This window comes from Fundulus heteroclitus, chromosome 21, assembly GCF_011125445.2.
Source record: "Fundulus heteroclitus isolate FHET01 chromosome 21, MU-UCD_Fhet_4.1, whole genome shotgun sequence".
Lineage (NCBI taxonomy): Eukaryota > Metazoa > Chordata > Actinopteri > Cyprinodontiformes > Fundulidae > Fundulus > Fundulus heteroclitus.
Window position 1 is genome coordinate 23,058,368 of NC_046381.1, and position 17,330 is coordinate 23,075,697.

At 39.7% G+C, this 17,330-nt stretch overlaps 1 protein-coding gene across 1 annotated transcript in view; it reads right to left on the minus strand.

Annotated features, from left to right (window-relative positions):
* The window catches only part of trdmt1 (tRNA aspartic acid methyltransferase 1), a 92,111-nt gene extending 75,069 nt beyond the window's left edge, over positions 1–17,042 (minus strand). The window contains 4 exon segments of the mRNA XM_036124807.1: positions 2,160–2,236; positions 8,452–8,487; positions 8,489–8,562; positions 16,911–17,042. Of these exon segments, the coding sequence (XP_035980700.1) occupies positions 2,160–2,236; positions 8,452–8,487; positions 8,489–8,562; positions 16,911–16,974 (251 nt within the window). The 5' untranslated portion in view covers positions 16,975–17,042.
* Positions 17,043–17,330: the final 288 nt, after the last annotated feature.

Sequence of the window (17,330 nt, forward strand, 5' to 3'; positions counted from 1 at the left end):
GATAACATTTTTTAACATGTTTTCTGACACTTTGGACTCTAAGAGGACCTGACAGAATGCAGAGACACAACACCCACTGCCAATACAGCACCACCCAGCTGTGGGAAATGGCACTACACACCATTTTGGTCAAACATTGAGTTCTTGGCCAATATTTGCCAAGCTGCATTGGCTGAGTTGCTAAATGACACTGATCTGACTCATGAACTTTGGTGATCTTTGGTGACATTAAGTATTTGCACCCTTATTGAGGCACATCCCAGTACTGCAGCTGTGAGGGAGTCTCCATGACAAAAAACAACAACTTTGAGGAAGCTATTAAACAAGTGATCCTGTTGAAATTGTGACTACTTCTTTGTAAATAATTAAAATGAAAACACAATCTTAATATATTAGTAACAGTAAGGTTAAGCTACTTTGTTGCACCTACTGACCTTCAAAGCATTGATCATTCAACAAACAATGACATGTGTCAATGGCATCGCCTATAAGACACAGCCAATCTGTTTCTTACATACGATGCCCATTACACATGATCTCATATGTATTTCAGTTCACTTTGTTTGATTTCTCATTGTCCTACAGCAAGTTGTAGTTGTAATTTTATCAATTATTGCCTGTTTAAAGTTTGTTTTATTTTTTTAGTTAATAAATATGTTCATTGTCAGTAAACTGATATCTGTTTATTTGTATACATGCAATGGTGACTAATACAAGGTTTAACGTGCAAACGTTACAAACATACAAACATGTTACAGAAAGTTGAGTAAAAGGAAAACATTTAGTCTTAAACAGTGCACCAGCAACAGCAAGAACTACTTTTTGTGAGGATTGTCAAGAAGCTGTTGAATAAATTGGGGAAAGCTTCCCAAGGACAAGACTTAAGACAGAGTTGGTGGATCAAGAGCACCTACGTACATACATGTACCAGGTATGGACTTAAAATGTGGAATACTCTGTGTCAGGACACTTCCAAATCAGAGTCAATGTCAGAAGTGCCTTTTTGAGGCTAAACACAAAATAACCAGAGCTGTTGACCTCTGGTCGACAGTACTGCATTGTAAAAAAATGCATTCATTACATATGAAAACGTACATGGAAAGCAACATTAAAAATCTATATAAACAACAAATGTAACAAAACAGAAAAAGCAGTGCAAGCATTTAATTAAACTAGGAGATTTTTTACAACTGCACATTGATGAAAAAAGGCTTCTTTTAAAAATGTTGCCAACTTTGGAACAGTGCTTCTAATGGGTTTCATTCTAGGGCTCCACGATTCCTAGCAATGCAAGGGAGAACCTGCCATGCAGATAAATACTGCAAACATTGAAAATGGAAACATGCGCTTGTTGTTTGCTAATTATTTGGTTGCTACAACTTCCAGAAGGTGTAGGTTTTGTTTGTGACACGTGAGCATATTTAAATATTATGTTGAGCACACCTTTTTGTCAACTGTCACCCTTAAACACATTGAATCTGGTGCCAAACTGCACACAAATCTTTTAACACTTGTATCAAACCTCTGCTTAAGAAGAACCTCTAAAAGCATTTGATTTAAAATCCCCAAGCAATAAAAGCCTACAACCAAGGATGATTTTTAAGGGAGCAAACATATTTGAAATGAGCAGCATTCTTTCTGAAGAGCTTACATTTCCTTTTCAGCACATACGGTGGGCGCCTTCTTAAATTTCTTCTGAAATGTTCTAGTTACCCAATATTATTGCAACAGAACTAAGTAGCAATTTGTGTTTTGTGTGCTTATTAGGTCTTTCATTCCAAATGTTCAATTTTGGAAAAAAGAAATGCAAATACAACTTTTTTTCCCCATCCGATTAATCATTTAATCGTAAAAATAATTGACTGATTAATCGATTAAAATGATCGTTAGTTACAGCCCTACTTCAAAATATGTGCTTTACTTTCAAGAGGGCTAAATTGTGTTTTTTTGTCCTATTGAATTGTTTATGTTTATATGTATATATGCAACAATTTCCCCTTATAGGAGTGATAGCTTTTTTGCGCTGGAGAAAAAAAAATCTTGATTTTCCAAAAATTAAATTTAAATAAATTGCAAATTCGAATTACTCCAAAAAAATCTATTTATCGCCCAGCAATATGACTTGTTTGTAAAAAGAAAAAACAAAGAAAATAACTTACCTGGTAAAAGGCTGGCAAGGAGGGCTCATCAATATCATATCAAAACATAACTTGTTGAAGTCATCAAGTGGTATTCCCTTCATCAAACAAGGATATTTAAATGAGGTTTGAACATCAAACAATAGGCACAATTTAAACCACAGAAAAATTCACCTAAATGTTAACTCAGGTATAAGACAATTTCAGAGAGTAAACTGAAATAATGGATAAACACAGCCTATGCATCAATCAAAATGTATTTATAAACTTTTCATCTAACCAACTTTGACAGAATTGCCTAAAAGGAAGGGAAAAAGTTACTAGAGACATAGACATAAAAGACTAAACCAATAATCCAGAAAAAAAGAAATTATATTATTGATAATAACTGTCATGATTCATCGAACAATCGAACAGCTCAGCAGATAGATAAACACTACAAGTGTGCAATTGCAGCAAGCGGAAACTGGAAAGGAAGGGGAACGCACATTGGCATTAGCTGAGAACGTTACTATGACCCTGTCCCAATCCTCACACAAACCCTAAAAAACTTTTCATGACCCCAGGGAAACCCTGTGTGTAAACCAGCCAGGAGAAAAAATGCAAACCTCTTTATAGAACAGAGGAAACACTATAGACCTTTACCATGGCTAAATTGTATTTACCTACAGCTTAAAAATTGCAAGAGAAAAGTTTGTTTTCAATGATATGTCCATTCAATATGATGCTCGTATCCCACTACCCACCACGCCACTAACCGCTCCTATAACAGTGACATCACGTTCCAAAACTATTACCTTGATGAACACAAATAGCCAAATGACTTGGTATTGTTGGGGTCTTGTTCACAAATGAGGGGAAGACAATGGATGGATGGATGGATGGATGGCTGGATGGATGGATGGATGGATGGATGGATGGATGGATGGATGGATGGATGGATGGACTTGGTATTGTTTGTCTGAACTCCCCCTTCAGTCTGTGCAGTGCTGCACCACACAACACTCTATTGCACAGCTGAATAAAAAATAATGAAGCATTAAAGAACAAACCAGTGCGTGCACCCCGGTCCTTTAATGCTGTGTGTGCTTTTTAAGTCATTGGAAGCAAACACATTTAAAACTAAGCTACTGCCAGGCTTAGCCAGTTTTCTGGGCAAAACCCTGATGTCCTGTTTACCTCACAGTTGTCTGTGCATGCGCTGTTTTTTGCATGTCTCAATGGCAGTGTCACAGCACTACCAAGTAGGGCTGGGTGATAGGACGATACATATCGTACGGACAATATAAAAGTGTCTACAGTGCTAATTCTATTCTATTGTTTCTATCATTCCTAACACCATTTTATCTCATATTTAAGCAAATATTTCACAAGGTAGACTACGACGAACATATTCGTCATGTAGCCTACACACAGCTTATAAGTGATAAACAAGATTTATTTTTTTAATTCACAAAGAAGCGCCGTCTTGTGGTTTTGGAACATGACGCTGCTTTACGGCTTTTGACTCACACGCGGATTTGCGACATGCTTTACGTTACTTAACTCATGAGAGCTGAGAGATGGAGACGCAAGAGGGTGAAGTCTTAAACCCGTGGTCGCAACAAACAGAGACAGCTACGCCGGCAACCCAAGATGAAGCACTTTTACCAAAAAGAGGGGGTACGTCTGTGATTTGGTTACATTTTGGATTTAAGAAGTCTGACACGGAGCAGACAACGGTCATTTGCAAACTATGCTACAAGACTGTTCCCTCACCTGACGGCAACACGACAAACCTCTTCTATGACTTAAAGAAGAACCACGAAAAAGAATACATAAGGATCCAAAAAGTGCGAGGTAAAGCAACTTGTGAAACAGCGGGAGGAAGTTGCAAAAATAAAATCATAGTCAGCCGAAGATAACGGAGTCATTAGCACGATGCACCCCATATGAGAAAACTTCTCAGCTTCTCAGACATAAACAAATCACAGTTGCCATTGCACATTACATATATAATGGCATGGTCCCCGTGTACAAAGTTGAGAAGGAGAGCTTCAGAGAGCTTGTCAAAGTCCCTGACCCGAGGTACGTTATGCCCAGTCGCAAGCACTTCAGCCAAGTGGAGTTGCCTCGTTTATATGACACATGCCGGGCCAAAGTAGAAAAGGAGGTTTGCAGTGCGGTACATTACGCCTTGACAACAGACCTGTGGACAAGCAGGGTGATGCAGCCCTATATGAGTGTAACCATCCATTTCATCAGGGATGACTGGACCCTCTGCACTCGCTGCTTACAGACTGCCTACTTTCCAGATGACCACACAGGAGCCATGTTAGCCTAAGGTATGTTACAGGAGCAGTAATTGTGTCATTCTGCTATTGCTGCATATTTATTCTATTTATAATATATATATATATATATATATATATATATATATATATATATATATATATATATATATATATAAATAAAAGCGTTTATCTATCTAGGTCTGAGAGATACACTGGAGTCATGGGGGCTGCAAGAATGCCACCTAGTCTGTGTCACCACAGATAATGCCACCAACAACATCCCTACAATGGAACTGAATGAATGGCAACGGCTACAATGCTTTGGTCACCATCTCCAGCTAGCTATTGGTAAGTGTAATTTAGTGCAAGCATGAGTGCATCACTGAGGGAGCGTGTCTGTTTTTTCTGTGTATTATGTTATCTGTGTACTTCTTGAGCTGGCATGTTTCTCAATAATTTCACCATGGTAACAAGTGGTGACATTGACGATTCTTAATTAAACTTACAACAACAAAATATTACTGAAATTTAACTTGTTTGGTGATCCTGTTTTATGTTTGATCATTAATTAGATTTTATTATTAATTAAATGTATTTATGATTTATGTCATAAAATTCACATTTGTTATTAAATAGCATACATTTTTCTTTTATCTATACAGAGAACACTTTGAAATCTCTCACACCAGCATCTACAAAGCAGGCTGTGGAACGTGCAGTTGGGGTCTGTAAAAAGGTTGTGAGTGCATTCTCCAATTCGTGGAAGAGAAAACGTGATTTGGCCAAGGCTCAAGCAGTGCTGGGATTGCCTCCCCATCAGCTCATCACTGAAACCCCCACAAGATGGGGTTCACGGCAGCAGATGATCCAGAGGTTCCTGGAGCAGGAGAAAGCTCTGTCACAGGTCCTTCTTGCAGACAAGAAGGTGAGACATGGAAACTGGACATTGCACACTGATTCCTTGGATTCTGATTAAGTTTGCAGCCTCGATTCACCTCCTGATGAAAGTATCCCATTTCCTTTGTTATCTGACTTAGGCAAGAAATCTGGTGCCAAGCTGGCAAGATATGATGGTACTAGAGTCCATGAACAAGGCACTGGGTCCACTGTTCGAGTTTATTGATGCTTTATCGGTGGAGAAGTACGTCACCGTATCTTTTCTGAAACCAGTACTGCACCTCTTCAACAACGAAATACTCAGCCAGAAAGATGGGGACACAGAGCTCTCAAAAGCAATCAAAGAGGGTATCCTTAAGTACCTCAATGAAAAGTATGATGACTGTACCACCAACAACCTTCTAGACATGGCGACATTTGTTGACCCACAGTTTAAGACAGCCTATATGAAGGAAGAGAGGGTGGAGTTCATAAATTTGAAAGCTGCAGCAGAGCTGGTGGACATGGCAATGCCGGCACCTGAAAGTGCAGAAACAGCCACCTCCATTTCACCACCAGCTGCTAAAGATTATTCAGAGTTTGGGGAGCTACTTCAAAAAAGGCCCCAGCTGCAGGCCAAGGCACCAGCCGCTCTCAGTCAAGCAGAGCATCCATTGAACTGGAGCTCTCCATGTATCTTCAGACACTTGGGCCCGATTCAGAGGCTGACCCTCTGGAATGGTGGAAACAACATGAGTTAAACTTCCCATTAGTGGCCAGGCTTGCTAAGAAGTATTTGTGCATTCCTGCTACTAGTTCTTCATCTGAACGGGCCTTCAGTATGACTGGGAACATTGTCACATGTAAGAGGTCATATCTTAAGCCAAATACAGTTGACCAACTTGTCTTCCTCGCACTCAACCTATAGATTTGACAGAAACGACGTTGACAATGTATCCTTTATGTTTGCACTTTTTGGATGGTTGATGCCTTAAACAGTTTATAGTTATATTCAACCCTGATTTATTTAATTTTGATCATTTATATTGCCATTATGGTATGCAAACTTTGCACTAAAAGGTGAAAGATTTCAGAAACTTGAAAAACTTTATTTTTTTTATTTTTTGTAACTAACTTTTATTCAAAAATGTGTGCTTTTCTACTCAAACTTAAACATCAGTGCACTTTGATTTATTTATTTTGGTAATTTAATTTAAAAACCAAGGGTACTGTAGCACTACCTCGCCTCATTGTATGTACAGGGGTTGGACAACAAAACTGAAACACCTCTAATTTTAGTGTGGGAGGTTTCATAGCTAAATTGGACCAGCCTGGTGGCCAATCTTCATTAATTGCACATTGAACGAATAAGAGCAGAGTGTGAAGGTCCAATTAGCAGGGTAAAAGCACAGTTTTGCTCAAAATATTGCAATGCACACAACATTATGAGTGACATACCAGAGTTCAAAAGAGGACAAATTGTTGGTGCAAGTCTTGCTGCCGCATCTGTGACCAAGACAGCAAGTCTTTGTGATGTATTAAGAGCCACGGTACCCAGGGTAATATCAGCATACCACCAAGAAGGACGACCCACATCCAACAGGATTAACTGTGGACGCAAGAGGAAGCTGTCTGAAAGGGATGTTTGGGTGCTAACCCGGATTGTATTCAAAAAACATAAAACCACGGCTCCCCAAATCACGGCAGAATTAAATGTGCACATCAACTCTCCTGTTTCCACCAAAACTGTCTGTCGGGAGCTCAACAGGGTCAATATCCACGGCCGGGCTGCTATAGCCAAACCTTTGGTCACTCGTGCCAATGCCAAACGTCGGTTTCAATGGTGCAAGGAGCGCAAATCTTGGACTGTGGACAATTTGAAACATGTATTGTTCTCTGATGAGTCCATCTTTACTGTTTTATTATTATTAGTAGTATTCCTTTATTTAACCAGGAAAAGTCCCATTGAGATTAACAATCTCTTTTTCAAGGGAGTCCTGGCCAAGATAGAGGCAAAAGATTACATTACAATTTACATTACAGTTTACAATAACATCTATCTAAATTAGAATTTCATAAAACAGTTACAAACCATAGATTTCATTTCCAAACCTTTGAGCAATCGTTTAAAATGTCCAATCGGAATCAAATCCTTCAACTTCCAGTCTTTCTGAAGATTGTTCCATGCTGTGGGGGCAGAGTACTGAAAAGCTGCCTTTTTCCCCACATCCGGGAGAGTTACGGTGTGGAGAAGCCCCAAAGAAGCGTACCACCCAGACTGTTGCATGCCCAGAGTGAAGCATGGGGGTGGGTCAGTGATGGTTTGGGCTGCCATATCATGGCATTCCCTTGGCCCCATACTTGTGCTAGATGGGCGCGTCACTGCCAAGGACTACCGAACCATTCTGGAGGACCATGTGCATCCAATGGTTCAAACATTGTATCCTGAAGGAGGTGCCGTGTATCAGGATGAAAATGCACCAATACACACAGCAAGACTGGTGAAACATTGGTTTGATGAACATGAAAGTGAAGTTGAACATCTCCCATGGCCTGCACAGTCACCAGATCTAAATATTATTGAGCCACTTTGGGGTGTTTTGGAGGAGCGAGTAAGGAAACATTTTCCTCCACCAGCATCACGTCGTGACCTGGCCACTGTCCTGCAAGAAGAATGGCTTAAAATCCCTCTGACCACTGTGCAGGACTTGTATATGTCAAGACGAATTGACGCTGTATTGGCCGCAAAAGGAGGCCCTACACCATACTAATAAATTATTGTGGTCTAAATCCAGGTGTTTCAGTTTCATTGTCCAACCCATGTATTTATTTATGTTGCTGCACTACAATTTATTTTTCTAATTTGTGACAGTTCTATAAATGTCACTTCAAAATAAAGTTGGAATAAAGTAAGTAATTATGTTTTGTCATATTTTTCAGAGATTTGTGGAAAACTTACTTAATTGGGGCATATTGCGATATATATGTTATTGTGATATAAAATAGTCCATATCGTGATACATGATTTCGCCCTGCACTACTACCAAGGCCTGGCATAACTGATACAGCGTTTTCAGTGTTGTTGCATCTTTTAATGTGGACGCACATTGTATAAAAATATACTGAGTTCAGCTTTGTGTGACGGGGCTCCAATTACTACCTACCTCAATGGTCTTGTTCCAGAGAGGAGTATCTGGAAAAATTGTGTTTGTAGATTTTGTTGGCTGTGGTATTTATGTCAACAGCGGCCACCACCTGGGCAGATATTCCACTTTCTATTTAAGAGAAGAAAACAATAAAAAACACACAGATCAGACAAGCATCTGGATATTTCTTATTTTTAGAAAAGCTCAGCATCACTGTTTGAAATACAGCTCCTCCAATAGTTTCCATTCCGTCTGCTGTTAAATGATTAGATAGATAGATAGATAGATAGATAGATAGATAGATAGATAGATAGATAGATAGATAGATAGATAGATAGATAGATAGATAGATAGATAGATAGATAGATAGATAGATAGATAGATAGATAGATAGATAGATAGATAGATAGATAGATAGATAGATAGATAGATAGATAGATAGAGGTAAATGGTAAATGGCTTGTACTTGTATAGCGCTTTAACTAGTCTTGACGACCTCCAATAGATAGATAGATTCCATTAAAGTCCCACACGCAAAGATATTTAAAATAAAAGGTTTTTATAGTCAATCCAAATGTGGGCCAGTAGCCAATGATTTTCTGCTAAAACTGGAGAAATGTGCTCTTACTTAATGGGAGCACTAATAATAAGAGCAGCAGTATTTTGGACCAGCTGCAGTCAAGCCACTAGAGTTTTGCTAAGACTAGAAAAAAGTAGAGTACAATAATCTAAGTTTCTAATGAAGCATAGATTAAAGTCTTTAGTCAGGTTTATCAGTTTAAAAAAGCTGGACCGGACGTCAGATTTTAACTGTGCATCAAAGTTAAAGATTAGTCTCAAAGTTTACACTCAGGTCTGTACCAGTCATATTGACTTTAAGGTCCCAGGTCAACACTGATGCAAAAGACATCAATGGGCCCAAACAACATGAACTTTGTTGACATCCATGATTTCTGCAATGCTTAAAATAAACTTTTTTTTTTTCCTTAAAAAAAAAAAAAAAAAAAAAAAAAAAAAAAAAGAGCGTAATAATATTACTACTAATAATACTACTTTATTACTTTATTCAGTATCATTTGTACATTTGGGGTCTGTTTTCATTTGATCCATTCATGCAGGTCTATCTAGAAACAACATAATGAAGACGGCCAGAATGGACTCAGGAAGGTGGAGCTTTTGGTGACAGCCGACAGAGTGACGATCAGAAATTCGTCAGAAACCTGGAAGCGAGCCGTACCTGTTTCGAAGGTAAAATATTGAGCAGAAATGTTGTGAATGAAGATTAAACAGAAGTGATTATCATTATATTAGGCATTTTGAAACAAACAGGAGAACAGTTGTGTGTTTTTTCTGTTTTAACCATAAACTGTACAATAAAGTGTTGACACTCCTCTTACACATCTTAACAAAAGTAGAACATCTCTACTACCATATCTAGATGTCTGGTCGGTTAAAAATGTGAGAGTTTTTTTTTTAAAAACATCTATTTATTGATTTTAACAGGAGAACAAGAAACATACATTTATACACTTACAAATACTTAAAATAAGGACCTAAACCAGACAAAATCCAAAGGATATATACACAGGGTAGGGGGAAAAAAAAAAAAAAAAAAAAAAAAAAAAGGGGGGGGGGGGTTGCAGCAGACCCTCAATTGACCAACTAACGAAAACATCAGTTTGACTCACCATATGACCTTATAAGCAATCCTCTTTCCATCCATCAAGTTGGATATCATTTTGGCACAGCCAAGTGTAAAAGACAGACCAGACCGCCCAAAATTTATCAAGCTTATTCTTAGTGAAATAACTGATTTTTCCAAGTGCAAAGTAGAACGTCATTTGTGTGGTCCATTGTGAAATTCCACATAATGTCCCTTTTTTCCAAGAGAGTGCAATGCAGCGTTTAGCTTCCAAAAAGGGGATATTAAGTAAAGGTCTCAAGTTGTTTGGGATAACAAAGTCTTCAGGATAAATATTCAAGATGCACATTTTAGGATTTAAAGGAACCTTTTTGCCAATCATCTGACCAATCACTCTCAACACATCCTTCTAAAAAGCCAACACTCGAGGACATGCCCATATACAATGAAATAAGGAACCTTTTTGGGAGGTACATTTAATGCAAGTGTCAGGAATATTAGGGTTAAAATAATGCAATTTAACTGGAGTGATGTATTGCCTAGTCAGCCATTTGTATTGTAATAATTTGGAATTTGTGTTAGCAGATTGTGTATGAATCAAAGTGCAGGCCTTTGACCACTCCTCACTCATCAAACTCTCTCCCAAGTCCGCTTCCCATGCTTTTAGGATGTTGGCCGAAGATTCTTTACATTTGTCAATTAACAAGGAATAAATTAGAGACACCTGTCCTCTGTCACATAGGTGACCTACAATAATGTCTTCTAATGGAGACAAAGAGGGTAGATCAAGACTTTGTTGCTTGGATAAAATGAAATTCCTAACTTGAAGATATTTATATAAATGTTTGGTAGGAATGTCATGTTTGTTTTTAAGTTCTTCGAATGACATAAATACTCTCTCTATAAAAAGATCAGATACCTTAGCTAGCCCCTTAGCAGACCAGAGTTTAAAACCTGGGTCTGCTCTACCTGGAACAAAGTCCCTGTTTCCAAAAATGGGTGAGAACTGGGATAGCTGTTGCTTTTCTCCCAGATAATCAAGTACTTCTTGCCAGACAAGCATTGTATTTTTCAGAAAAGGGTTTTTTGTTTGTTTAATAAGCTTTTTCCTGTCTGATGAATACAAGTATAAGTTTATAGGAATAGAGATCAGCTGGGACTCCATTGTAACCCACGCTGGGGGCTCTCTGGGAATAAAATAAAACATAGCTGCCCTGATCTGGGCTGCCCAGAAATACCATTGTAAATTAGGCAATTGTAAACCACCTCTGTCATAAGGCAGATATAAAAGGGACAGTCTCACTCTAGGATGCTTACCATTCCAAATAAAGTTGGAAAAAGTTTTATTTATCTCCTTAAAGAAGGAGAGGGGAGGGGAGAGTGGAACTGATTGGAAAATGTATAAAGATTTGGGCAATATTGTCATTTTTATAATATTAACGCGAAGGAAATGGGTAATCTGGACCACCTTTCCACAAACTGCATCACTGATTCTGTAAGGCGGTTAGAATTAGTTGGAATAATATTGTTTATTGTAGGGGTAACTTTAACACCTACATAGGTAAATCCTTGTTTAGACGCTACATATGGAGTAGAAACTGGAGGATTGAGACGTTCTTTATCTGATAGGTACAGTATTTCAGATTTAGCATCATTTACCTTATATCCTGAAAAAACTTCAAAAGACTTAATTAAATCAGTTATTGTGGACATGGTGTTACCCAACTTGGAGCAAAACAGGATTATGTTGTCTGCATACAAGGCTATACAATGTTCTAAGCTCCCTAATTTTATCCCGGTTATGTTATTGTGTTTGCGAATTGCCATAGCTAAAGGTTCGATGGCCAATGAGAACAGCAGAGGAGAAAGGGGGCATCCCTGCCTTGTCCCATGTTTCAATTTAACGGAAGATGAAGTTGGACCATTGGTAAAAATTTCAGCTTGTGGGTTTGAGTAAATTAGCTTTACCCAGCTAAGAAATTTCCCTCCTATACCAAAGCGTTCCATAACAGCAAACATATATTGCCATTCTATCCTGTCAAAGGCCTTCTCTGCGTCCAGTGACAGGATAGCATTGTCTGGAACTTCAGATTTCTCAAAAATTACATTAAACACCCTTCTGATGTCGTGAAAACCCTGTCTTCCTTGTACAAAACCATTTTGATCAGGGTGGACCATCATGGGTAAAAGTGGCTCCAACTTTCTAGCTAACACTTTGCACAAAATTTTAACATCATTATTAATAAGAGAGATTGGCCTATATGTGCTACATTGAGTTGCAGGTTTACCTGGCTTCAAGAGTAGGGAGATGGTTGCTGTATTAAGTGAGGGAGGGAGAGATCCTTTACTAAAGGATTCCTGATACATGTCAAGCATAGGAGGTATCAGTTTGGATTGAAAAATTTTATATAATTCAATTGGATTTCCATCAGGCCCCCGACTCTTACCACCTTTCATACCGGATATAGCCTCAGATATTAATTGTGCATTGAGCTCAAAATCAAGTGATTTTAAGGATTCATCATCTAGGGGAGTAAATTCTAATGAATCCAGGAAGACAGTTTGTGCCTGGGGAGCTAGGTCTGAGTATTCTGAGCCATACAAATTGTTGTACAAATTTGAAAACGTGTTGTTTATTTGTTTTAGGTCAGATGTAAACACCCCTTCAGCTGTTTGAATTGAGTTTATTGCTTTAACTGTTTGTTCCTGTTTGATACGCCAAGCCAACAGCTTACTAGCCTTTTCACCTTGTTCAAAATACGATTGTTTCAGTCTCATTAAACTTTTAATTGCTTTATTTGTAGACAGCATGTTGTATTTAGCTCTTAACCTAAGAAGTTCTGTGTTTAGTTGGGTTGAAGGATTAGGAAATAGTTGGAATTCTATGCTTTTAATAGATTTCTCTAGTTGTTCCAATTCTTGTTTGTTAGTTTTATGTTTGAAGCTGGTAAAACTGATCATTTGGCCTCTTAAGAATGCCTTAAAGGCCTCCCATCTCACAGTAGCCGAGGTTTGGTGAGTGTTCAATTCAAAATACATATCTATTTTTGCTCCAATAAATTGTATGAAATCTGGGTCCCTAAGCCAAATTGATTGTAGACGCCACTTGGATGAAAAGGAAACCTTTTAGGAATTAGGAACCTTAAGGAAGAAAGACACCGGAGCATGATCAGATATTACTATACTGTCATGCCAACTATTAGTAATGTGTGGAACTAGATCAGCTGATACTAAATAGTAATCAACTCTTGAAAATGACTGGCAAGTACTAGAATAGCATGAGAAAGAAAACTGATTAGGATGCATATTTCTACATATATCAACCAGATTGAGGTCTTTCATAAAGTTAAGTAATTCTTTCCTTGTTTGATCATGAGAGACGTCTTTGCCTGTAGATCTATCCAATGTTGGAATGAGCGTACAGTTAAAATCGCCTCCTATGATGTACCCTCCAGGAAGCGATGCTACAGACAGAAACAGGTGTCTAAAAAAAGCAGGGTTATCATTACTTGCCCCGTAAATATTGACCAAATTTAATTTCACCGACAGAATCACACATTGTACAATTAGATATCTGCCATATCGATCCTCAGTTACATTGATGAGCTGGAATGGCACCGAGCTGTGAATAAGCGTAATTACGCCCCTCGAGTGTGAGCTAAAGGATGTAGAAAAAACCCGACCATGCCATCTTCTCCTCACTCTAAAAACATCATCAGGGGTCAAATGAGTCTCCTGGAGGAAAACTATCTTAGCCTTTAATTGCTGAATCCTCTTCATCACCTGTCTCAGTTTGACAAGTTTATTCAGACCTCTTACATTCCAAGAGGTGAATTGAAGGTCAGAGGCCATCAGAGAAAAGGAAAATTTATTTCAGCTATGGTATGTGTATTTAAGAGTGAGCTGCAGAGGGAAAACGTGAAGGATAGAGACAAGAAAGTATAGACACAGCAAACAACAATTAGACAATAGGGTGTAAATCCCAAAACGAAGTACACCCACTCAACCCACTGAGAACACCTCCCAAGGAGCCGTCCAGGCTCAGCCATGGAGCCCTGCTGGTCCACCCTCACAACGTAGAGGAACAGCATATAGAAGAACCCCATCAAACTGCAGCCCCCAAATAACCAATGATAAAATTAACAACCAATAAACTAGAATGAAAATACACACACTTGCATATGTTAACCTTGGTTACCCAAACCCTTTTGTAACTTGACCATGTGTGTTAAACACAAAATAGACATGCATTAATAACCATTATAAAACTATTCAGCCAAAGATTTGAAAATATATGATTTCAGAAGTTCACTTAGAGATATGTGACCATACTTGCATACAAAGTGAGATATGATTAGACAATGTCACATAATTGTTCACCTTTATTGGACCTCTACGTGGTTCATATCCAGATTTCGCTCCCGCTGGAGTTGCAGGACGAAGGACTCCGCTTCTGCTGCCTTGTCAAAAAGCGTGACGTTTCTTCTTGTAGGTCATCAAAAGTGTGGCCGGGTTAACAACACCATAGCGAAGCTCCGGTAACTCCCGCGAAATAGAAGATAGATCCTTTTTCACTTGGTCAAATATCTTGCGTTTTTTTAGAAGTTTGGCAGAAACGTCCGGGAAGAATATAACTCTGTTATTCTTCAAACGTATTTCTCCCCTCGCCCTGGCAGCCTTCATGATTCGGACTTTGTCAGCGTAGTTCAGCAGCTTCATGACCACCGCTCTGGACCATGTCCCCGCAGCGTCAACCCGCCCGACTCTGTGTGATCTCTCTATGATCAGCGGGATCGGGAACGTTTCTGCACCAAGCACTTCAGGCAGCCACCTCTCCAAAAATGCACTCATGTCAGAACCTTCAGTCCCCTCAGGGAGACCAATAAGACGGAGGTTGGAGCGGCAACTACGATTTTCTAGGTCGTCTATCTTTAGTTGCAGAGTTTTCAATGGTAGTTTTCATAGCAGTGTTGTCTGCTTGCAGGGAAACAACGGAATCCTCGTGAGCGCTGATTCTGTTCTCCGCTTGTGTAACTCGCGCGGCGACAATTTTTATATCCGATTGCACCCCCTGGATAGCAGTTAGCAGGCTATCGAACCTTTTCACAAAGTCATCTTCCGCCGAGTTAATAGCCGCCACGAGGTTATTAGTGCTACCTGCTTCCAAGGCCGCCAGACCATCGCCATCTGTGACTATGGATTCGTTGTTAGTGGGAGGCATATCCGAAGAGCCACTGCCAACTGGGGGAGAAGCTGTCCCGTCGCTGTAGGCCATGCTAGCGCTAGCACTCCTAGCTTGTTGCGCTGGGCTCAACATAGACGTTATTAAAACCTTTTTGGAGGTTGGTTTTGCGTTCTTTGGTGCCATCTGGTCAGCGATAACTAGTACAGTTGACTGAAGAAACAAGAAGCAAGATAATACAGGTTGTTAATTTAGTTTTTTAGAAGAAAATTGGAGAGGGCTCTACCGTACGTCCGTTCAGCACCACGACATGACCGGAAGTCAATGAGAAAGAGTTGAGTGAATCCGCTCTTCCAGTGTCTACTGTAGTTGCTGTGACAGCAAAACCGAGCCACTAACCACGCCCCCCCATATCATCGGATATCATCTGATTGAATCTAATGCAATTCAATTGGATGATATCTAACGGTTATCATTGGGTTTATTTCAGTGTTTCATTTCCGTCCGTCCGTCTTCTTCCGCTTATCCAGGGTCGGGTCGCGGGGGTAGCAGCTTCAGTAGGGAGGCCCAGACATCCCTCTCCCCGGCCACTTGGGCCAGCTCCTCCGGAGGAATCCCAAGACGTTCCCAGGCCAGCCGGGAGACATAGTCCCTCCAGCGTTCCTGGGTCTTCCCCTGGCCCTCCTCCCGGTGGGACGTGCCCGGAACACCTCACTAGGGAGGCGTCCAGGAGGCATCCTGACCAGATGCCCGAGCCACCTCAACTGGCTCCTCTCGACATGGAGGAGCAGCGGCTCTACTCTGAGTCCTCCCCGGATGACTGAGAGCTCCTCACCCTATCTCTAAGGGAGAGCCCAGACACACTACGGAGAGAACTCATTTCAGCCGCTAGTATCCGGTATCTCGTTGTTTCGGTCACGACCCAAAGCTCGTGACCATAGATGAGGGTAGGAACGTAGATCGACCGGTAAATCGAGAGCTTCGCCTTTTGGCTCAGCTCTCTCTTCACCACAACGGATCGGTACAGCACCTGCTTCACAGGACGAAGGATATATATATATATATATATATATATATATATATATATATATATATATATATTTTTTTTTTTTTTTTTTTTTTTTTTTTATTTATTTATTTATTTTTTTACTTGAGCACCTGCCCCTTTGGTGGTCTCTGCTCGGTCAACGCATCCATCAAATGAGAATTTTTTTTAAAGTTTTTGTTTGTTTTAAATGATGAATTTTGTTGTTGTTGTAGAAAGGGAGATCATAGGCATAAAGTTTTAATAAGAGAAAACAGTTATTTTACCCTGAGAGTGGAAAACGTGTGCTACTTACATGAATGATTTTTCTGCACAAGACTGGCAGGCAATCAACGTGTGACGTATAAATAAAGTTTTGCCTGAATCTCAGATACGGATTTCCTTTCTGAAATCTTATGGACAGTTGTAAACTTAGACCTTCATTTTGCTGAGGGAGTCACATGTTAATTTAACCACGCTTCATCGGGGAGAGAGGGAGCACACATGGAAGTAAATCTGACCACGAAAACCATGCTCTGCCTCTGACCCTATCTGTTGTCTGGTTGAAGTGAATAGCCTACTTAGGCTAGTTCAGGCATGTCTAATAAAAAAAAATCTTTCGCATTTACCTTTTAACGCGTAGTGCATGCCACCTATACCGCTGTAAAGCTCCAGCACCCTTAGAGCTTCCATGACTCCTTGTTACTACCCAATCTTTACCGCATAACATGACGCTGTACCGTCAACTCCATTGCGTATGAGCAAAATAATAACTTCCGGGTTCCTGCTAGCTGTGGCCGGTGTAGGCATAGACATCATATAAGAGTAGACCCCGCATTGACTTTCGCGGCGCAAAGAATTACGGCCGCCATCTTGGGGCGGTCGACCTGCTACCCTAACCTGCTGATTCAAGCTGAACACACTAATAATATCTTAGCACTGGGCGGAGTATTTTTGTTTAAATCGACGGACTATTGACGTCAGGGCTCGAGGGATAACTTTCACAAGTAAGATTAAAATATATTGTTTATATTAGAATGTGATTTTTC